Source organism: Rosa rugosa, chromosome 3 (genome assembly GCF_958449725.1).
Source record: "Rosa rugosa chromosome 3, drRosRugo1.1, whole genome shotgun sequence".
In the NCBI taxonomy this organism is placed as follows: Eukaryota; Viridiplantae; Streptophyta; class Magnoliopsida; order Rosales; family Rosaceae; genus Rosa; species Rosa rugosa.
Window position 1 is genome coordinate 26966024 of NC_084822.1, and position 25113 is coordinate 26991136.

General features: G+C 37.8%; 1 protein-coding gene and 1 long non-coding RNA gene across 2 annotated transcripts; one reads left to right on the forward strand and one right to left on the reverse strand.

Annotated features, from left to right (window-relative positions):
* Window positions 1-2: 2 nt before the first annotated feature.
* On the reverse strand, window positions 3-674 carry LOC133737493 (protein FAR1-RELATED SEQUENCE 5-like). Its single transcript, XM_062165031.1, has 2 exons — window positions 179-674; window positions 3-10 (listed from the first exon to the last, which is right to left on the reverse strand). Exons 1-2 carry the CDS (start codon window positions 672-674, stop codon window positions 3-5), a joined length of 504 nt encoding a protein of 167 aa, XP_062021015.1.
* A 15332-nt stretch (window positions 675-16006) lies between these two features.
* On the forward strand, window positions 16007-18584 carry LOC133741060 (uncharacterized). Its single transcript, XR_009861585.1, has 2 exons — window positions 16007-17064; window positions 18334-18584. It is a non-coding gene; the product is annotated as an uncharacterized LOC133741060 (long non-coding RNA).
* The last annotated feature ends 6529 nt before the right edge of the window (window positions 18585-25113 follow it).

The window sequence follows — 25113 nt, forward strand, 5'->3', positions numbered from 1 at the left end:
AACTAAATATCTGTTGAGGAAATGGATATTGCACAACGGTGAATTCACTGTTATGTGATTTTTCAATCACACAACACTCGTTTAGACCACAGTGAGGCTGGTCATCACACAACTCCAAAACTCCGTCGTCTGATTAACTTATTGTAGTAGTGAACATCTCTTCCACGTGCTTGCTTACCCATCAACTCATATAGAGACGTGACACCAATTCCAGAATTATGTGCTAAGTCTATATCAATGTCTTGACAGTCTTGTACTTTCCGTTGCGAAGGAAGCTTGTGGGAACATTCTTTCACCACAAGAGGATGATTGTGCTCTTCAACAAAATGGGTAACAAAGAACTTATTTTTCTCCCTATTCAATTTAATACAAAGCTCAGCATGGAAACATGTTCGTGTCTCTGCTCTGGATTTTCTAATCATGTAATCCCTCTTATCTTTGGATCGAATACCTTCCTTACAGCAAACAAATACTCTTGAAGTGATTTCACCAGTTTTCTTATTCTTAGCATGACTCTCCCTTCTAATACTAAACCCCTCTTTTCCTCCATATCTATTGTAGAAGTCATAAGTTGCTTGTTTAGAATCAAACTCCATTCCTTTTCTTGGTTTCCAATCCAATTCCAAATCAAAATTCTCTACATTAACATCTGTTGCACCCAATGCATTATCCATCTGCAACCAATTCCTTGTACAGTAAACTGAAAAGATACAATCAATATAGAGAACACAACCAATATAGCAAAAAAATTTGTCCCTTAGCCTCTCATACTTTTCACTTTACTAAGCAAGGCCAAATCCAATGCAACTACAAGAATAAGATCGCCTTGATGCTTTCTTATGGTTTGATATCAATATACGAAAGACAATAGATACATGAATAGATCGAAACTTGAATGAAAATTGCATTTTGGGTCCTTTTTTCTGTAATATTAATGAAGCAAGGAATTCCTCTTTGTCAATAGCAAATATAGAGTTCCTAAACTCTAAAACACAGAATATGAAGAGAGTTCAGAAAAGAAAACCCAAAATAAAAGGGGATTACACTTACATGTCGTAATGGAATGCAGGGAAAGTGAGATAGATAGAAGAATCAAAGCTAACGTTCTGATAGAAGAATCAAAGCTAAAGTTCTGAAATTTTGATTAGATCTCTCTGCATGTATCCATTGAATTTCATGACTGTGTTTCCACTTCATCAAGAGTGCCAAAGATCAAAAGAAGGAGAAAGCGAGGGAAACAAAACCAACTGCGCGGCAACCTGAACTCAAATAAAAATGGAGATAAAAAAACCTAAATTTGTTGTAGGCCATTGGATGTAAGTTTGGACATGTGTCATTTTGTTGTTGAAAGGTTAGGTAGGTTAGGAAGATAAGAAGATTAGGAGACGATCCTCTCCCAAAAAGTTTTGGCCCACTGGACGACATAAAACTCAAAACCTGTAGGGTTTAAAATCACAAAGTTCAAGATTTTGAAACCCTTGTGCTAAGGTTTGCAATGGAAGTAGAACTCAAACCCTTTCATGATTCGGTGTTGAAGAAGAAGCAAGAAAATCTTATTGATATGTCACAACTTGAGCCTAGTCATCCCTGGAAACGATATCTCAAACTCATTCTTTCTTTCAAATTAATTCGGTGATCACCATCTTCTTTGGCTATCGATTTGAAGGATCCTTATTTTTTATTTTTTTTTGAAAAAAGTTTGGAAGTGTGAAAGTTGTCGGTTCGTTGAATGGCAAGACCAAATTCGTAGGTGCCCGTGTATGAAGTTTGAGAGATGCCCGCAACCCTTTTTTTGTTTTTTTTTTTTGCCCCATAGGAGAATTAGTAAAGGGGTAATATGGGCTTCTTGAGATAAAAAAAAAATTAAAGAAGAAATGTATGAAGAAAATAGGGATGTGCTAATAACACTTTTAATTTGACTTAATTTTTTTTTCTCTTATGGGCATACGACAATGTATTAAGATTGAAGATTACACATGATGTTGGTCACACCTTAAACCCAGGGTATGACTCGAGTTCACAAGCAGGAAAAATGTGAATAAGATCAAGACCGATACGATTTTAGCCTTAAAAATGTGAAATAATTCTTTGAAAAAGGAGCACCATTAAACCCAATGAAAACTAAATATAACAAACAATGAAAAATTATTTTGTTGGACCTTGAATACTATAGGTGAAAGAACTGAAAACTTATTCAAAGTCTCTTAGAAGATTAAAATCGAGAAAATAATGTGTAATGGACCTTTAAGTGGAAAACGAATCAATAATTTGAACCACAATAACAATTTTTTTTTTTTGAATGAAGGTATAGCCAATATATTGATCTCAAGCCAGAATGGTTATTACATATCCTTCCACTGTCATTAATAGACAGACAAGAAGTTGTGGTGGTACCACGTTGATACATAGGGATAGACCACTCATTAAACAATCAGTGCTCACTTAATAAAAGCGAGTCTATAAACAATGATAACACTAAGACATAGCAAATAGGCAAAATAACTAATACATAATAGTGCTCACTAAGAATTCACAAGCATAAAATACCTCACACTTACATTTTGCTTGTTCTCAAGCAAAAACATAAGCTAAACTAGCACAAGCAAACTAAAAGGTTCACTTGCATCCTTATTGATTTGACCATTTTTCCCTAGAAACCCATGATTTAGTGGATTGAGTACTTTCAATTGAGCAAGCTTAGAAACCAAATTTTCGAAATGCAAAGCTAATAATTGGATTTGGAAAGTCATGCTCATCAAAATATATGCATATGCCATGTGTGCCACCATAATGGTTCACGTGGGATTAATTTGAACCGAATTTGCCTAACCATCAAACTCACATGGATAACTCATTATTTTCAGTCAATTATTTAATGATTAGTTTTTGCACTCAAAAGAAATTCAATTGACATGCTTTCCCTAGGCTTGCTCTTTCATATTTTCTCCACATGCATGATCATTGAATGAGTTTTCTTGGATTACAAGTTCTTTGATTTTGGTTGTAGTGGAGCTTAAGGCAAGGGTTTAAGAAATGAGGGAAAGGTGATTGCCAAATTTTAAGTCTCCTAGTAAGCAATTCTCTTGTTGAGATCCTATAAAACTCTTTTTGATTCTAAGTGCTTTGTAACACCGCTTTTCTTTTCACAACCCAAAAATTACTACTTAGATTAATAAAAACTTTTATTCCCCTTTTGTACAACCCACACTCTTTCTTTTTGTATTTTTCTTTTCTTTCTTTCTCACTCACACTAGTTTTGCACAACGTACACTTTTTCAATATATTTTTCCATTTTCTGTTTTCTTTTCTTTGGTGACACTAGTCCATCCCTTTTTCTTTTCTTGGCTATACACACAAATATTCTACCTAAACCTCACACTTATTCTTTTGCAATATCCTCAAACCCATTTACAAGCACCAAACTATTTATAAGACTCTCATTGCTTACCATTTAGCTTAGAAAGGGTAGGAAAAATGTTTAAATTTAAAAGGGTAGACATTTGTGGTGGTAAAAGAAAAAAAAGGCTAACACATATTTACATAGACTCAAATTGGCTTACTAATAGATATAAATTTAGCTATTTGGCCATGGTGGATTCCCAATGCTTTGGTCTTCCCCAATAACAATTCATGCTTTTGATATGAAGTTTCAAAAGATTTGAAGCAGGTTCTAGATTACATGCGCAATGAATTGATCACTCAATGAAAGAACTAGTGCATTTGTACTATGAGTATTTTCGACTCAAAAGATCACATATAATCGGCATAGATAGTTTAACAAATTTAGTTATCATCTTTCCCACATGAATGCAACTAAAATGACATAAGCAATATGACTTTAAATCCATGTGAGCAAAAAAGGGCAAATTCATAAGCATTGATCTTCCAATCGCTAAACTTGCTCAAAATCAATTAATCCAATTAGACATAAGTTCGATCACATCATCGGGGGTTGTTTCATTTTAGGAACACACACAAGTGAGACAACATCTTTTTGTATTTAAAAAAAAAAAATCAATTTTTATGGATTTTTTAATAAGGAAAAGAAAATGAATTAAATGATAAAAATGAAATTACTTAGCCTCACACCTCACACTTAAATCACACACTGTCATCAATGTGCAATGAACAATGGTGAAACAAATGCAAAGAATAAGACAACATGCTAACTACCACATGCTAGTCAATACAAACTAGCATGCATCATTAAGAGCTGCAACTAGCATTCAAAACAATTAAACTAACACAAGACAAGAGAGAAAGGGTAGCCACCTCACACTTGAGCTTTGGATAATCCTTTCAATAAAAGCTAAATCTTTTGTGTCTTTTTTTTTTTTTTTGAACAAACCCAAATAATGCGACTATCATTCATCGAAAGCCAGAAAGGGCCATTACATATCCTCCCTCTACCATCAAGGGGTAGAAAAATAGTTTGTGGTAGTAGCACAGTGATACATAGATTAGGTCCAATCATTTGACGGTTCCATGCTCCGAAAGGAAGCCTATAAACTATTAACTACTACATAGTATATAGGCCGAGTAAACTAGACTCGATGACGCTCACTAAAAAACTAGAAGCATAGGTCCCTAACAAAGTAGGGAATTATTTTAATCAAAAAGACTAAATTAAAAGAGGGCCTAGACCAAAATCCAGCCCAACTAGCAGCCCAGTAGCCAAAAACTCAAAGCCTAACTAGGGCATCCACCAGAGGAAGTCCACAGAGGCCCATCAGTAAGGTGAAGGTCCAGTCCACCTACTTGTCCCCTCCCCGTTGTACGAAACCGCCAGGCAGAGCTCCGTCCACCGCATGTCGCCACGATTCGCGCCGCCACAACCACAACCCAAACCTCCACGAAACCAAACTGCCATGGCCCATGCCAGCACAGAAGACCAATCCCCAATCTAGGCCTTTGACCCGCACATGGCCACCTAGTCGGATCTGCAGCGCCGACAACCAAAAACCTTCATCAAGGATCGATCGCCTGCCTTGTTTGCACTACCCTCCGCCGCGCACCAGCCCAGCCAAAACCAGGCAACAAGTCCCTAGCAGCACCTCCTTTGGCGGAACCCCACAAGAAATAGCCGTCAAAACCCGTCCGGCAGCAGACCTCAGGACGTCAGCGCAGCCGGAGGCCATCCCAGACGCCAGGGCGCCGCCGGACGAGCTTGAAATCGCACCCGAAAAAAAAACCAGCCTTTAGGGTTTAGAGTGACGAGAGAGATGTTCTGATGTTCGTTTATATATATATATATATATATATATATATATATATTAATTTATTTATTTAACCTTTTGTGTCTTATCCATTAACCAAGGGTGAAAAAGCTATCAATTATTCAACTTGCCACAAGCACAACAACCCAAAAGCACATAGAAATACAAACAATTCATGCTAGGAGAAATAAAGAGTAGAGTTAGAGAAATGCAAACTCTTTGAAGATCCTCCATTTAGCTCCATAGTGAAAAATAGGTGATAACCTCACAAGGCTAAGTTAGGCATTTGTCATCCATTAAGCTCCTTACACTTGAACCATGGGAACCATGCATGCTCTCGGCCTGTGCTCCACAAACTCCCAAATTCTTCATCTTGGTTTATTCTTTGCACCATTTGGTATCTGCCAATACGAGTTTAAGTTTAAGGATATTAACAAGGTCCAATGTGCCTCATTTTACAACAAAAAAAAGTATCACAATTATAACTTTAACTGTTTCTAGAAAATTAGAACCCAAATGAGAATTTGTAAGTTGAAAAGCAAAAGGGAAGAGGAATCCAAATTTGGGTGTTATTAATTTAACACTCAACCGTTCGGTAACTGACTTGATACACATTTACGCAAGTGTACGTATCATTGTCAAGATTGGGAAGTATTATGCCCAAAGTTATCGTACCATGGGGATTAGTGGCTAATCCACAATCCTTGGGTAATCGGAAATAAATACACTTAGCAAACAAATAAAAAGAAAAAGAAATTAAATAAAATTCATACTCTAAGGCACCAAGCCTTAGCAATGCTCGGCTTTGGTTCGCAACGAAGCCTAATCAAAGCTATGAGCCTAGTGATGACTATTTACAATGAAGTAGAAATTGTCACCGAAAATAGTAATTTGAATTTCTAGAAACTAAAGTGCAAGATTAATATAAATGAAAACTCAAATAACAACTACATTAAATAAAGTAATGCAAAGTAAGAAATGAATATAAATTGGGGATTGGTAGCTAGGGATGAATCCTAACCCTAATTCAATGCTCTACATGCTAATTTGGTTTATATGCAATTTATTAAAGATGGTTGGAGTTGTACCCAAGGCTTTTCAAGGCTCAAGGGCCGAAATTCCCTTTCATGGTATTCCAACTCTGGTTCAAGGGCCATAGGAACTCACTTGGCATGAATTAGAGCCGGTCCAAGGGTCAGTAATTCACATCAAGAGGCCTAGAGATCGAGGAATTAGGCAACTAAGCTCACCATAACCGCGATCAAGCTAATGATGTAGTGAACCATGCTTGTATTTCCCACAATTATTAAATCGAGGTTCTAGCTCTAAAATCTAAGGATGTAATCCCTTAAATTTTAATCTAGACTTATTAAAACACATACCCAAGAGTTGACAATTCCTAAGCATGCATTCTAATCAATTATCACAAAACACAAGCATCCAATAATTAACAAATTCCATATATAAATTAAATTAAGCATCCATTACATCAAATTTGGATTAGGGCACACAACCCTAACCCCCAACAAAGTCTACTCACAACCCATAATCATAGACATCAAAATTACAAAATTCAAATAGAAAAGAGTAGAGAAATGTTGGAGAAAACAAGAATGGTCACAAACTTGTCTTGATTTACAACTCCCACAATTACCCAAGTCTTGAATCTTGTAAACATTGAAGTCCTTGATGTTACCTTGAAGCTTTGGGTGAGATGTCCTTGAAATCCCAATATAAAATTAAGGCAAAGATGAAAAGAAGAAAAAAAGGGAGAAGAGAAGAAGAGGTGAGAAGGGAGAGATCTCCCAAAATTCGGCCAAAAGGCCTAAGGTGTAGAAAAAAGGGTCTTAAGCTTGTGAAATGTGTGTGCAAAGGTGCTTAAATACCCCCTTGGGTTCAAGGGTCAAGATTGGACTTGTATCCTAGATCTAAGGGCTAAAAATCAAGTAGAAAATAGGTAAAATGAAAAGACTAAAACAACCTAATAAAAATGTAGAGAATTAGAAGATTAGAAAACATTTTGGAAAATATAAAGAAAACCGGAGGGTAAAAGTGTAAGGGAGTGTGTGCCTAGTGTAACGGTGCCATTTGGTTTGTCCGTTTTTCATTCGCCTATCGCGTAACAATCAACATAGTCATCAAAGATGGGAAGTATTTACGTCCCGGTTTATCGTACCTCGGGGATTACGAGCTAGCTAAGAAATCTATGGTTCTAGGTCACCGAAAATCACTTGCACAAACAAATAAAACTAGAAAAAATGCTAAACAAAGCACCGATCGAGCCTCATTCAAGCGTGACTTTGCATCACACAAAGTCACATAGACGGCCTTGCACCAAGCAAGGCCTAGTTAGGGCCGTGAAACACACAAAAGTGCTTGTAATGCTCACGTCCACATGGATTTACAAATGAATGGTAGTGGGAAAGTCACAATGTATTTGGATTTTCATAAATGATAAATAAACTAACTAACTACTACATAAAAAAAAGATAGATAGAATGATGGGATGCATCGCATCAAGGGTCACCATGGAATTCAAGGTTCTCCACACAAATCTAAAATCACATGGAATGATGATGATTAATTCAAATGATGCTTCAAATATTTTGTCGAATTTCCATTTAGCATTAAGAGGTCGAAAAGAAAGCTAAATTGATTGTCATAAAATAGTAGTCAAACCCTAAGCAAAAACAAGAAGAAGAAAGAATACTTAGTTTTTGGCTACCCTATACTAGTCTCAAACCTTATGCCTTGCTAGGGCCATAAGTGCTCAAAACTAAAAGTTTTATGTTTCGATAATCTATTGTAACACACTCTAGCAACCATCACCACAAATAATAAGGTCGAAAAGAGTATTTGTGATAACAATTACCCTACCCAACAATTCCGAATACTATTCCGACAATCAAGGGTAATAATACTCAAAATCGGTGATTGGAGGACCACAATCTAAGAAATCCAAATGGAAATAGAGAAATGCAATGGGCAAATTCCACCATACTTGACAGGACCCGCCCCGGATTTCACCCTGAAATCCGAAGTGGCCCTGTGGGAACCACCTTAGAAGAAATTCTATCAAAAATTTGGCGGAACTTCCCCTAAAAATGGACGACCCAAAACCGGTAGAAAGACATTCACACTTCTAAACCATCTATCCTTATTCTCTTGGAGCCACCATGCTCCCCAAATCTCAACATCTCCCATTTCACAAGTACAAATCTCAACCAAATAACATTCATCCCACAGGTTATCAGAGCAATTCTAATATAAAAGGTAAACAAGGAAAACATGGATAAAATGGATACGAGGGAGATGTGCTGTTTGCTATGCCTCAACTCCATGTACTCCCGACCTAAACTAATCTAACCTGAAAACTGGGCATTTGAAACCGAAGGCCCCTGGGGAAAGTAATTGAAAAACAAGTTAGTATCAGTGGACAAAAATAAATAATCAAGATAATTTAAATGAAGCAAACTTGAATACTTTCCCACTTATTTAAATTTATAAAACCTCGATGCATGCAACGTTTATAAAACATATTTCTTTAAACTCACAATCTAGTGAAAACATACCAGCTCCGCTGGTTAAGAGAAATCGGACTAGCCCCGCTAGTCAAATAATAATAGGATATGGGAAGAAATATCACCATATTGGTAACGGAGCCCCTTAGGCTCTACCCTCGACTGCCACACACACATAGATTGTGTGAGGAGGAGAACTAATAATCTCAACTACTACTCACGTGATGAGGAGAATAAATCACCTCGACTGCCACTCACAAACACAAAGTAAGTGCACAAAAACACAATGAACAACGAAGAGAAGGAAGATATTGTTTTTAGATTTTTGAATAAACAAATAATGTGAAAATTAAAGAAAGAAAGAAACAAACAAACAATGATAAAACCTAGGGTTTCAGAATCAACCACTAACAATCCTATTTATGTTTCAATGCAATTAACAAATTCTTTTGTTTCTCTTGTTGATAATTCCCGTATATCTAAGTCCTTCTCAGGTACTCTAGACCACAATTTTCCTTAAGTGTATGATGATCTCCCTCTCGGGTAAAGATCTTATATCCTAACTATGCAGTTTATCATTCTCAGGTATAAATTTAACATGCAAGACTCATTATGTTTTAGAAAACAAGGGAATCAAGCAAACCATTAGTTTTTCTCAAGTAATAATGTAATTTACCACACTTAACCGCAAGAAGCTAATCAAATTATATTGAATCTCTGCTTCAAATTTGTCTTCCAATTACTATATGCAAAGCCCTAAGGTGATCAATCAAAGAACTTAAACATAAAGCATCAATTCAAATAGTGATTAAGCATTCATCATAAAGAAACTATAAATCCATCAATAAAATATCTAAGTACATAAACAATCATGATAGGGCATCATCCTAACCCTAGAAAAAGGTTTAACAAAAGATAACTAAGTAAAACATAGAAAGAACATAAAAAGAATGAAAGGGAAAAGAAGGGAAAAGGTGGGTGAGTCGTCTCTGCTCCTTAGGCCTCTTCAATGTGCTCCCGAGACTCATGTAAATTTGTGCTCCTTTATATAGGGAAGATTTCTGCTCATCTTTGGCTTCATGTTTCCTTGTAAGACTTAAGAATAGATTCCTTTCTTCATTTAGAATGGGAAAACCTTGAAATATCTCTTGTAGAAGTAGGAATAAGTTCATCATTTAATCCTCATCTGAATTAACTTCCTTGAAACATTAGGATTGATGATCTTGTGCCACGGAACTTGAGTTCTCCATGAATGGTTGTAAATTCTCGAGCAGATTTCCTGTCCGACCTATCTTCACTCAAATAATCATAACTTTCTCCAGAATTATCGAAATCGAGATCCGTAAAATTCTATAGAAAGTAGACATCCGTAGCTTTCCATGAATACAAGGTTCATTGTCTGATTCAATCCGAGAATTTCTCAGTAATTCGGTGAAGTTGAGTGTTCTGCACAGACAGATTCTGGGACCTGGGCGTCTTTCAATCCTAGTTAGCTCAATTTAGCTTCTTTTCTTCTTTCTATGGAACAAACCTACAAAAACACTATAACATAAATGACTCGAAATAAGGAGGACTAAGCATAAATACTAAGATTAAGAGCCAAACAAATATAGGAAAATACGAGCACATCAAACCAGTAAATCCATAAATCCATAAGGCTTCTCCAATTCCTCACAAGAAAACAAATATATTCCAATGACATGGCCCCGCACGCCAAAACATTCTCGAAAACATAAACAAATAGGCAAGAAATAACAAATATAACAATCCTTCCAAAAACCTCAAGTTCGATAATATGGCAGAAATCTCAAAATCGACGAAATAAAATATACTACTAAATTCCGGAAATCACATCGAAAAATAATTCGTCGAGAATCACATAAATCATGATTTCAATTAAAATCATATATCGGAGATAAACTATCGAAGACTCAAAATCCATTTCCAAAACATAATTGAAATATATCATAATTAATCTCTGAAAAATTAAATCATATTCCCGAAAATGAATCATAACTCCAAATCCAAATATAATAAATTCAATTCCGAAACTCATATGGAAAAAAAATGCCAAAAGTAAAGTCCAAAGCCAAATATTATGCTTAATAAATAAAACGATAAATAATTAAATAAATCAATCATCATTTCGGAAAAATAATTGCAAGCATCATTCTCCAATTTTTACAAAAATTACATATATAAGCTCTACATCAAAAATAGGATTTAACTAGCTAAAAATCGAACCCATAACATTGCCATACGCGCCTCCACACGCGACCTACAGTGGCGGCGCGGCCGCTGGCCAACTTCACCTCCGACTACCAAATTTCAGCCACAACATCTACTCAACAAGTCTAACACTTTTCTCAACTACAACAAGTTCCAATTTTACCTTGAAGTGCTCGAAATTGGCCAGTGAAAGTTTTTCAAAAATTCCCAAACCTTAGAATCGGAAATTCATTCGATTCACTCTCCACACTGCGAATTGAAGCTAGAAGCTTGACGAAAAATGATCACTAGCTCGAGGCGCTTCCATTAGACCTGGCTTGGTGGCGAGAAAATGCTGGAATATGAAGAAATCGCTGGAAACTTCGATCTGCTACAGTAATCTTCTCAGCTCAATATCTCACTTCTCCGGCCAAATCACGACGACCCACGACCACAGGCGTGTAGGGGGGAAGGAGATGAGTCGACCGCCGTTGGGGTTCGCCGTTTGGTGGCCGGACAGCGGCAAAACGAAGGGGAGAAGGAGAGAGGCTGACGCGGGGGAAAGAGAGAGAGGAAGAGAGAGAAAGTTGGGGTTTCTGGAAACCTACCACAGTAACTTTCTATATATATAGAAAGTTATCGTGAACAGTAACTTCCACATTTTAGGTCATAACTTTCACATACGAACTCCAATTTTTACGTACCACATATACACGGACTCGATTTAACGTCTTCTGCGACTTCTATAAAGGAAACTTTCTCAAATTTTAACCCGAACAAAAAGTCAACTTTTAGGGCCACTAAAAGTATCGAAACAGAGTAAAAAGTTAACGTAATTGTCGTTTACCATCCAAATAACTAGTAAACCGATAAATTTAGGTTCGGGACGTAACAATCTCTCTCCTTATAAAAATTTCGCCCTCGAAATTTCATACTGTCGAAGTAGAGGTGGAACACATACACTAATCTGAAATGCAACATCCCCAACGAAGGTAGTATGTGAGCCCTGGAAAAATGTTTCGAGCTTAGCCAAGATCGTGCGATAAATTGATTAACGATCTCGATAAATGTCAAGGTGCTCGAGAATATTTTCAGAATTTTTCATAAAGTGAAATCCTTAATTTAGGAGTTGGATAATAAAGTACACATCACGACGAGTTCGTGGAAATTTTCGGGGAATTTTCCGGATACCCGAGCTATTTATAGAGATTTTCCGAAGTTGTGGAATTTTAGAAAATAAATTAAAGAAATAGGATTTTCTGCGGTGCAATCATAGCCGTTGATCTATCCACCGCTTCATCCTAGCCCTTGATTACAATTTAGGTTGGGGTATTTATATTTCTTGATTGAATCAAGGACTGAGGTTAAACCAGAAAGCTCGAGAGGAGGGAGAGCTCGGTGCTCTATGACCCGAGACGTAGCACGACCCGAGAGAGAGAGAGACCCGACTAGAGGGACGCCGTCCTGCCACCCCACGACGGCGCGCGACCACTATCTTCTTCGTATCGCCGTCGCCAACAACCTCCCATCCTTGGATCGTCCATGCACTGAACGGAGAAGAAAACCCGATGACGAGAAGCCCAAAACTTCACCGGCAACCTCTGCCATTTCCAGCGACTCCGGCCACCGTTTGGGCAGTTTGTGGTATGAAAATTCCTCTTCTCGTCATGTTCTATACCCCAGCATGCTTAGTTTTTCAATTCGATTGAGTTTTTGTCAATTTGGTTTCTGGGTTGTTCTCGGCCCCGTCTCGGTTCCTCGCTGCCGGTGACTTCTCCGGCCTTTCTGGCTTCGTTTCTTACTCGATTGCAGGTCTGGGCAAGATATTGTGAAGTTTCTGGGATTGTAGCACGAGTAATCATCACCAACCCAATTTCGGCAGCAAGCTTTGGAGGACGAAGCTTCTGTTACAACACCAGAAACTAGCAGAGGTAAACTAAAGAAGCAAACCTGGAATCGTGCGGTTTGATTTCATGTGCAGAATGGGTTGTTTGTGTCTTGGTATAAATTGATTGAATTGTGGTGCCGTGGTTGAATTTGAGATGGTCCGATTATGGGTTTGACATTGTTAAAGTTATCTTATTCTGGGTGTTTGGATTTTATGCTTGAATTGGGAACTCAGTTTGGACCATCAATGTATCTGCTTTAGTATTGCAATTGTGGACTTGTTTACCAGGTAGAATAGAAAGTTATGAACTTATAGAAATCGATATTGGTTGTGAATGAGGGAAAAGAGATCAAGTTATGGCTCTGGGTGACCTTAGCAGTTTGGACACACCTTGTGTGAAGTTGGATTTATGTTGGGTGTCCATAGTAATTCGGTGGAATTACTATGTGATAAAATCGTTAAGTAAAGTTAAATTCATTCGATGACGAAATTGGGAGGTGAACATAACATTCGTTGCTTGAGTATTATGTTAAAGGGTAATAAGGAGAGAAATGAAAATAACGTATTAGGTGGCCTTAGTAAATTTTGGGTATGGCTAATATGTTTGAAATTTAGTCATTGCTTGACTTATTTTGACATAGTGGTAATTGATCGATATCGTAGTTTCAAGTAAATGTTTGATAATTTGAGTTAATTATCGAACCTATTTCGATTGGACAAATTGGTCAATGTTGGTCAAAATGGTCAATCATAGTCAAACTAGGAAAAGTTGGTTTGTACCATTTGTAAATTTCAATTATTAGTTCAATGAGATATTAACTATCGAAATGTCGGAACTTAGGACTCCAGTTACCCGAGGAACGGCAGGTTCACGACTCTCGGAATACGTGAGAGAAAGCATCGGAATCCAGGTAGGGGATTCGGAACTCTCCTCGATGTATGATTTAATTATGTTAAGTTGTTTCTTTAAAAAAAAAATGATGCATGTTAAGTTGAGTGGCTTGGTTAAATTAAAATGCGAAGCATACTAACCAAACCATGTGAGAGATGTTGATGGCTTGAGAGCGAAAGGGGTACTGACTTCCTTGGGTTCAATTCCCTAAACCTGCGGAGGGGTGCGCGATCGCAATGACGACCTGATTCCGTGTATGTAGCTAGGTAGCGGACGTTATCGCTACGCTGACCTGGTTATAAATTAATGTGAGGTAAGGTCGTGTAGTAGGTCTATGGGACCGGCCATCAGGTAATACTTGGATTTGGCGCCGTATTTATTTAAGCATCATGCATCAGTTTTCACGTTGAAAAACATTATAAAATTTGTCGTTCCTTTAAATACTTGGTTTAAGCACGTTTCATACTGGAGCTCCAAGAATTTATTTATTTGGTTTCAAACCTAGTTGAGTTAGAGTTCCTGTTGAGCAGCGAGGACGAAAAGCTCACCCCTACAACAGTATGGATGCATGTACTGTGCACTGGTGACGGGACAATAGCGGATGGAGCTGGGTGTGCGGAACAAGTGTGGTAAATTACCGTGTGAACTTTATTCTAAATTTTGTTTTTCGAACTTCGTATCTCGGATCTTAAATGAAACTATTCTTGTGTCGAACCTAGTTAGAGCCTTATTCCTTGAATTTTGTACCTTCCAAGTGAACATTCATTTCAAGTCTAGAGGAACGAATTGAATTTTAGCAACTTAAAAGATGTTCACCTCAAAATATTTGTAGCTTCTGCTGTGTTTATACAAAATTTTTTTTTAAACAAAATGCCTAGCGGCTCTCTAGGATGTAAATCGAGCGTTCGGTTTATGTTTTAGAGACTCGCGGCACTGTAACGAGCTTAAGCTGGTGAGGTGCAGCTTGGGGCGTTACATAGTATAAGAATCATAAAATAGTGAGGTTGATAGTGGGGGGAACGATGTGCAAGTATGCTCAAAATATGTAGAAATTAGCTCCAAAACTAATCCAAGAATTTGCCGTGTGTGAGGGTGATTTTGTGTTTTGGACCTTTTGCAGTAAGACCCTTTTGATTAAGCGAGACTAGGCCTAAAATTGTTCAAAGGTTGGACCTGAGAACAACTTCGTTGCAACCCGCTAGATGATAACAGTAGTTATTGGACTAGATGATAACAGCAGCAATTGGACTAGATGATAACAGCAGCGATTGGAGTTAATTTCACGGGAACAGAATTTATAGGTAGATATGGTGTGGGAGCTAGATTCCTGAGAGTTTAGCAGAGAGAGAGAGTTCCAGCAATGGCATGATTTCTGAGTTTTGGGTTAAGGTTGATTGGGAGAAATTGATGGCTAGGGATTCAGAGATAGAGCTTGATCTCTTGCTTGATGTTTCTGGGTTGTTGATGCTTGGTTTCCAACGGCAGTGAACCCGCTTTTTATAGAGGAGATAGGCAGGGAAGATTCGTGCTGAGAACCTGGGGTTTTGAAGGGGTATTCTCAATTTTGGTGGGATCATTCTAAAGCTTTCAGTTTTTGCTTTCTCCATGAAACCAAAAGAGTGAAAGCTTGCTCTGGATATGAGACTGAAGGTTGGCGGTATAGGTATAGGATGGTGGCAATCCCAGATTTTGTGTTGCTGTGATCTTTTAGGGATTCTAATCCCTTATTTTCTGCCATTGTAAATTGTAATCACAAAGTTTGAGGGCCATTGGAAATTGAAACGAGATTGCTGGGTTTATGAATCAGAAAGCTTCTCCATGGATTCTGGGTTCTTGCCAGAAATGGTGAAGCACCAATCCCAGCAGCAACTTTGATAGCACGATATTTCTGGTTTGGGGGAAGGAGATGGTTTCAACGGGCTTTGGGCTAAAGGCTGTTGTAATGGACTTTGGGTAAGGAAATAACTCTAGTGGGCTTTAACCTTTGCTGGGCCTGCATTCATCTCTCTACTAACCTTTGTTAAGATTTTAGCCCCTCAAGCATGGATTTTGGTCCCCAAGCCCAAAATTGTCGATGGGCCTCATCTTAACAATTGTGACGTCCCGAACCTAAATTTACCAGTTTACGAGTCTTTCGATGGGTAAACGACATTTACATTTACTTTTTTGGCTCCGTTTCGACATTTTAGAGGCCCTAAAAGTTGACTTTTTGTTCGGGTCAAAATTTGAGAAAATGTTCTTCATGAAAGTTGTAGAGGACGTTAAACCGAGCGCGTGCATATGTGGTACGTAAAAATCGGAGTTCGTATGCGAAAGTTATAAGCGAAAAGGTAAAATTACTGTTCATGGTAACTTTCTATAAATAGGACGAGTTACTGTGGTAACTCGTCATTTTCTCTCTCCCCGATTTTCTCTCCCTCTTCCCCCGCGTCGCCCTCTCTCCTTCTTCTTCCGATTTCTTCACCGTCCGGCGTCCGATTGACGTGATTCCAGTTGTCCTTGGACCGTCTCTTCCTCCTATACACGATGGTACCAGTGGGTATCGGCGATTTGGCCGGCAAACCCCGAATTTATGCAAGCATTGTTACTGTAGCAGTTTGCTTCTCCGGCGAAATTCTCCAGTTTCCGGCTATCTTCGGCGGTGAAATTGGCTCTATTAGGAGCGCCTCGGGTCACTGATCATCTTCCCTCAAGACTTCTAGTTGGAATTTCCACGTTTGGAAGGTGAAGTTGAAGGATTTCCAAATTTGTGGGTTTGGAGATTTCCGGGTTTGTGTTCATCGGCAAAATTGGAGCATTTCAATGTATTTTCTCACTTGGTCACAGTTATGAAAAGTGCTTAGAATGTTGAGATGATTCTGTGGTTGAAATTTGGTGGCCGGAGGAAGAGTTGGCCGCCGCATGAACAGTGTAGCTGCATGAATAGTGCGACGGTGAATAGTGCGGTGTATGAACAGTGATTTATATTCTGTTTTTTTTTTAGCTAGTTAAATCCTATAAATATTGTAGAGCTTGTATATGAAATTTGGTGAATTTTGGAGAAGCTTGGAATTAATTATGAATTTTTGAAGTTTAGGGTTTCGATTATCGAATTACGAGAATCCGGCCGTCGGATATCTCTCGGTTCTGCCTTGGAACCTTTAAATTAACGAAATGGTATTAGTGGTAAAATTTGGGTTGAATCAGAGAAGAAGTGGCGAGATGATTTATGAGGATTTGATTTTGAGAATCGTATTTAATTGTTGAATAGTTATTCACGAATTATAATTGTGTACAGGGCGATATACCGAACTATTGCTCGATGAAGGAACTCGTATGCGTGATCGCCTAAATAGTACTGTGAGTGGACATTTGTTTTTAAATTAATTATGCATGCAGTATTATTATTTCCTTCCAATTGAGATTTAAATTATGTTTTGAATTATTGGGTTTTATGGTTTATTGAGCGTTGATTTATCGGGATTTATTCATGAATTACGAGATTAGTATTGAAATTCCTTCCCGAGGGCTTTTAGTAGATTTTTGAGATAGTTATTCAAGAGTTATTGAGTTGAGAAATGATTTTCGGGAAGTGACTGATTAAGAAAATATTATGAGAATTATTGATTTCGAATATCAGTTGATACGATGATATACGAGTACGAAGGATTTAGTAAATATTTGAGCATAGTTGAATTATCGAGATTTATTGAGTTTTGAGCTTTTCAGCCTTGAAGTAAGATTGAGTTTTCTTTCCGAAAGCATTTATTGATTTACAGAGTATTTGATTTATGCTTTCGAGGATTTATTGAGATATTGAGGTATGAGTTAGCGGGATAATCCTGAGTTATGCTTTCAGTGGATTATTAATGATTTATTGAAGTATTATCGAGTTTATTTCCGAAAGCAGGTAATTGTAAGAGGCTGTTTCCAGTTTATTGAGGAGGCTATTCAGTTTATTGAGGAGGTTATTTACGGCGCATGCGCATATTACCTAGTTGGCAGTCCCTTCTAGGTAATAATCTGGTTGGCAGTCCCTTCCAGACTATATTCCGGTTGGCAGTCCCTTCCGATGCGTCATTTGGGTGGCAGTCCCTCCCAAATGGCATGAGATGGTTAGTTGGCAGTCCCTTCTATCCACCGCCTCCTATTCCGGTTGGCAGTCCCTTCCGATGCGTTATTTGGGTGGCAGTCCCTTCCAGATGACATGAGGTAGTTAGTCGGCAGTCCCGTCTACTACCTGTGGTTAGTTGGCAGTCCCTTCTACCACCGCCTCCTATTCCGGTTGGCAGTCCCTTCCGATGCGTCATCTGGGTGGCAGTCCCTCCCAGATGGCATGAGATGACTAGACAGCAGTCCTTTCGAGTTATCAAGCAAGCCTCTTGAAAAAGATGTTTTTATAAGGATTGAGGATGAGATTTTAAGATGTTTTATTTCTACGCGATTAGATTGCAGTAAAGATGATGATTAAAAGTATTTTTCAAGATTGTTACTGCATGCGAGATTTTAGAGAATAACTTGGGAAAACATTAAGTTTTACTTATTCATTCGAAATTACTTATTTTTCGTCCACTCACTCTAACGGATTTTAAATGTTTTCCCCTGGGCCCTTCGGTTTTAAATGCCCAGTTTGCAGGCCAGTTTAGCTTGAGGTCGAGCGTACTTGGGGTTGAGGCATAGCTGTCATAGCTTCCGCATTATAAAAGTATCGGTCATTTATCTTGCTTTCTATTCTCTTGTTCGCCTGTACATTAGATTGCTCTGATAACCTATGAGATTAATATTCTTAAATTCAGAATTGTTTATGAAATGAGAGATGTGAGATGTTGTGATATAGGGAGCAGGGTGGCTCCAGGAGAATAAGGATGGATGATTTAGAAGTGTGGATATTTTTCTACAGGTTTTGGGTTGTCCATTTTTAGGGGAAGTTCTGTCAAATTGTTGGTAGAATTTCTTATAAAGTGGGCCCCGCAGGGCCTCTTCGGATTTCAGGGTGAAATCTGGGGCGGGTCCTGTCAACAATAGGCCTCACAGAATCCGTTACCTTCCACACCATATCCCTCTGTATAAGCCCCAAACGTAGCTTGGGTCTACGCGTATCGCATGATAAATAAGCGTGTTGGCTCATTTGAAAATGCTTGTCAATCGTTTGAGAATTTGGGCTGGCTTCTCGTATCGCTTGCTAAATATAAAGCTTCCTTTTGATGTGAAATGGGTTTGCTTTAAGGCCCAATTAGGTTACGAGGTTGATGACTTGCCCTCTTCGCTTATCACTCATAGAATTTGAACTCGTGGAAATTTGGGTGTTAAGACCATGTAAAACTGAGAGATCGACACTTGGAAGGAACAACTCTAAAGGTGAAATCTTGCCGGTCGTTGTAATCTGATCAATTCTCATAGCGTTCCTAAAGAATTCACTGTCTTACTTCCACACATTACCAAAAGTTCTTATCAACTAAAGAAGAACATTGTCAAGGCATTATGTTTGAAGCAACCCGTAAATGGTTCGATAAGTGAGCAGAAACACATGGTAGAATTTCGAGAATAAAGACTCAAGGTTAAATCAAAGTCGGTGACTTGAACGAATCACACTTTGAGTACCGCATAATGGAAAATGAACTCGCACGTCTAGGAAAAACGAGATATTGACGCAACAACATAAACCACAAGCAGGAACAATTTCATTCATAGTCCCCAAAAGACTTATCGAAGGAAGACCCCATTCGATGCTGCCGGAATCTCAAAACATGTCGACTCTCCCTTTGCTTAAGTTTTCTTTTACAACCTTATGTCAACTACTTTAACAACCAATAGAATCTCCAACAATCCCAACTACACAAGCAAATATAAAACATGCTTATAACCCAGAATTAACAACACCAAAGTCGAAGCACTTGTCTTGCCTAATAATGTAGCAACGTATACTCGCAAGTATATGAATTTCGGCGTCAAGAAATTCCAGTCCACTAATAGCCCAAATGACGCAACGTATCGGCATCACAAACCATTCGGTTGGAACAGTAGCATTCATAATATTTTCATATAACTCGTACGGTGAAGATCCAACCTGTTCACCAACAACGTCGTGATAATATTGACCCACACTTAATACATTCTCAATTCGTACAGGGGTTTATGGGAAAGTCCAACCGCTAATAAAACACCACAAGATGTTCACTAATAACCCACAAGTCTGAAACAACCAATTTCCTAGGCAACCACAAAACCGCACTTTCTTTTTGTTTGTTTGTTCTTAGATTTATGGTCAAACGTCGTTCACATAAAGATCCCACAGTTGCCAAAAGTATCATAGGATAGCCTCGATTAAACTGATAAGTTCCTATTCAAATAGCTTATTTGGCTGCCACAGGGCGTTACTCTTTGGGTACCACACACCCGTTCATGTTCAAATTTCCGTACAAGACTGCCAACAAAGTACTATTCCATTCTTTCTTCTCTGCATTTTCAAACTATAATATTCCGAGAATCAACGTCGAACTTGCAAGTACTTGAGTATAGCCAACTCTCCTTGCATGGCTCAAAGTTGATATCCCCAAGCAACATTGTCTTCACTGAACTGAGGATAAAGTAGCTAGAGATCTGCTCTCCAAACAACACTTATTTAATAATATTCCAACTACAACAACTATCCCAAAAAAGTAATCTACGCTAACTAAGATTGCACCAAAATTTCCCAAACCTCATCTCGCTAAGCATTAATCCAACAACACAACTCAACCATAGTAGCTTAACAATTTAGTACTTCAAATGTCGATTGAAACCTTTGATAAAACCCAAGTCCAAACAAATAATTTCCAAACTCAACTCCAACATCCTGCCAAGTCATCGTACCTATAAACCCGTGATGGTGACCTAATCTCAATCGTACGAACAACTTTCTATACTTTCCAATCAAGGGTCACCATACGGTAGAAAGATCGGTCAAAGTGAGAACTATATCTCAAACAGTTTAACCCATTACCACCAGTAATGGCACCAAGGTAGTAAAACTAACTTAATTCCTCCAAAGCAATCCGTTATATGTATTCAACTCGAGCAACAAACAGTTTTCTAAGACGACAAAACACCATTCACAAGGTCTTTCCTTGAACAACATCATTATTGATATACAACGAAAGGCACGCATCTAACATCTTATATCACACAAAACGATACCCGGATCCGAAAGTGGTCCCACCACATAACGATCCAATTCTGAACTAATCACCACAAAAAAAAAAAATACATCTCGCTATCAAACGTGCCACAATACATCTCACTCGATCTCTAAAAATAGAACTTTGATCAAGCCTTAATATAATTTTCTGAGTCGACTAAGGGAACTCTCTCCCTTGAAATATGTCAAACTGTCGACTAGCACCGCCCACAAAGAAACTACCACCAAACCTTCTTTGTAGCTCAATGATTCAAAACTTATATCGTAATCGCATCACATAGTAATTGCACTTGAATTACTATGGACACCCTGCGGTATCACAATGCTCTTTTCTTAACCCTAAGTTCAACAATTCCACTAGAACGGATACGCTTACACACACAAGAGTAGATTCATGCAGTAAAAGTTAGATTCGTAACCCCCTAATTATTGGTGAACCAAACTTCATATCTCCACGCCAACTCAGTAAGTATCCTACCAATTCCTTAACGTCATCCACCTACTAACTTCAAACTCACTTCTGTCTATCTCACCTTATTCACTACAATCCAAAATTTAAGAAGACCAATCTATAACTCAAAGCACCTGGAATCAACATCCTTTACTTCTAACACAACTATGTCCAAAAGTCATGGTCAGATCAACGACCCAAGATGACCAGTCCTAGGATTTCCAAGTAATCTCCAACGACTGCCAATAATGTCCTAAGTGTTGCTTACATAACCGATCACGTCATGTAACACATCTCCCCGAAACTCGGTTTAATGTTAGAACCACCATTACTACTAGTTCCACTTCCAACAACAATCCTGATTCCGAAGAAATTATAGCATCCAAAGACAGCCCAAAGCTACGGTCGCTCGACTTAGATACTCAGGAACGAAACCGAATTCCGGTCTCACACCTTAAACCCTACCCCAACAATCTTGTTGGTATCCAAGAAGAAATAGCCACAACATTCCTCGAATCACATTTCGTAGCACAATTAGAACCTGTAGAGTAGTCTTACTCTACCATCACTAGAGAAAGGTGTAAGATAAGTAAACAATCTGACAGGCAGTGAAATCCCTATGAGGTCGGCGTACAAGAGGCATAGCACATGAAGGAAAACCAACTAGACATGTACCTTACACGCTTGATGAGTACATCAGCACCGAAGAATAAATGATGGGGAATCGCTGCAATCGGGCCATCACTCGGGAGGTACTGTGTAACATCAAGCATATAAGGTGACAAGATAGAAAATGGTCTACAAAATCTGACAACCTAATGCTCTGATCCAAGTTGACAGGACCGCCCCGGATTTCACCTTGAAATCCGAAGTGGCCATGCTGGACCCACCTTAGAAGAAATTCTACCAAAAATTTGACGGAATTTCCCCTAAAAATGGACTACCCAAAACCTATAGAAAGACATTTACACTTCTAAACCATCCATCATTATTCTCCTGGAGCCACCATGCTCCCCAAATCTCAACATCTCCCATTTCACAAGTACAAATCTCAACCTAATAACATTCATCCCACAGATTATCAGAGCAATTCTAATATAAAAGGTAAACAAGGAAAACATGGATAAAATGAATACGCGGAAGCTGTGCTGTTTGCTATGCCTCAACTCCATGTACGCCCGACCTTAACTAATCTAGCCTGAAAACTGGGCATTTGAAACCGAAGGGCCCAGGGGAAAGTAATTGAAAAACACGTTAGTGTGAGTGGACAAAAATAAATAATCAAGATAATTTAAATGAAGCAAACTTGAATACTTTCCCACTTATTTAAATTTATAAAACCACGATGTATGCAACATTTATAAAACATATTTCTTTAAACTTAAAATCTCGTGAAAACATACCAGCCCCGCTGGTTAAGAGAAATGGGGGATGAAGAAGAGAAGAAGAGGTGAGAAGGGAGAGAAGTCCCAAATTCGGCCAAAAGGCTTAGGGTGTAGAAAAATGAGTCTTAAGTTTGTGAAATGTGTGTGCAAAGGTGCTTAAATACCCCTTGGGTTCAAGGTCAAGATTGGACTTGTACCTTAGATCTAAGGGCTTAAAAACAAGTAGAAAATGGGTAAAATGAAAAGACTAAAACAAGCTAATAAAAATGTAGAGAATCAGAAGATTAGAAAACATTTTGGAAATTATAAAGAAAACTGGAAGGTAAAAGTGTAAGTGAGTGTGCCTAGTGTGAACACAAATAAATATCTCATCCATATGTGTGATGTGTGTGAGGTGTGGTCCACTATTATTATTGTCATTACATCCATTTTGAATTTGAAATTTGAATACAAAGATGTAATACAAATGAGCTTGGATCTTCACTTGTGTGCTTCTTTGGTCTTGGGCCATGTACTTCTTGCTATCGGGGCAAGTTGACTCAGTTGACCCGATGGTCAACTAGTTGACTTTTTGGCCTTTAGTCAGAAGTTGACTTTTCACTCGAAATCGCTCTTTGTTTCATCTTTTCCCTCTCTTGACCATAATTTCCTACAAATGAAGAAAACAAAGTAATACTACAAAATAATGTTTGAGTATTCGTAAATTTCAAGGTAATTAAGGTTAGAAACACACGTAAATTACGTGTGAATCAGTAACTTCTCATGAAATACAACTAGGTAAGAGTATGAAGATATTTTGGTGAAATTGAAGCTCACTCGAATACACTTCTTTCATTCAAACCTTACCTAGACATCGTATCTAATCAGATGGGCCTAGTTGTGAAGAGTGAATAAACTCGACGTTATAAAGATGAAATCCAAATCCTATTTACTTAACTACAAGCTCTAATCAAATTCCAATTTAAAGGAAATAGTCAAAACACTAAATATTTAAACAACTAATTTTAAATAAGTAACTGAAAGGTGAAATTGCACAAGTAATAAGCAAATAACAAATAGGCAAGACTATTTTACTAATTTCAATATGGTCAATTGAGTCTTTTCTTACCACACTTTACAAATTTAGTTACCCATAGTACTTGTGGCAAATTCAAAAATTAAACTACTACACAAAAACTACCAAATAAAAAAAGTAAAGATAAACTAAAAAAAATGGGCTCTCTATTCCCACGACAACCTAATAGGGATTGAGTTTTACCTCAATCCCCGATAACGGAGTCAAAAATTTGTTGGAGACATCCTTGAGTATGAATTGTATGCAATTTATGAATGATGTGCCATACTCCTAAGTATATGAGGTCAAGTTTTAGTAAAGGGAAAGTGAGAGTATCATATCTAAGGGATTTAGTAGCTCTACCCTCGCTAGATCCCCGTGAAAAAGAAACCTAGAAAAAGCATGTAAAGCCTTTTATAAGTTCACAACCTTAGCCTTTTGGAAGCTAAAGGTCATGAGGATGATATTAACAATTGTGGTAGTGAAAGGCTTGGGTAATTTTATTTTTGTTTAAGTAAACTAAGTTGCACAAAAATAAATTAAGCTAATAAAAATAGAGACTTTGATCAATGAGATAAATAGGAGCTTAGGTTTTGCACGTAGCCTCCCTCATGCATATATTGTAACCCATATTCAAATAACAACAAGCTTTGATAAATTCCCTCCCCCACCCGATGTTCACTAGAGAAACCGAGATACTAACTAATCATGCAACCTAACCATGTCACTAAAGCAAAGCTAGATTACACAACCTTAGTGCCATTTACATTTGCTAAAACATAAAAGGGCTTTGATATCACAAAGCCTAAGGCCTCTCAACTTTTAAACTCACAGCACCAGACATTAATTTTAAGGTAAGGAACCCAAACAATCTAATTGTGATATTCTGTCCCAATTTTATTCTTTTAATGGTTTTTTTTTTGTTTATTAAATTTGGTTTATTTGTTAGTAGAAGAAAGGTTAATTTTTTTTGTTAGTATTTTAATTGCTTACCACACGTGGTGATGGCTGGGAAAGCCACTAAGGATAGGTTTCTACAAACTTAAGAAAGGGTTTGGTTCTCATCAGAAATTCAAGGTTGGTGTTTATATGTATTTTGATTTTCTTTCTTTAGACCTTGAAGGAATGAAATTAAATCTAACGGTTGTGTTGGGTCTATATGTTGTGAAAGTTTGGAATTCTAAGAAACTTAACTCTTAGATTAAAGAGTGGGTTTCAAGTGGTTGAAGTTGGAATTCGAGATTAGAGTTCCATAGTTCATGTACTGGGCATATTATATTGATTTACAGACAAGTGTTTGCCAAATTGATTTTAGACTTCTACAAGTGTGATTTTTTTTTTT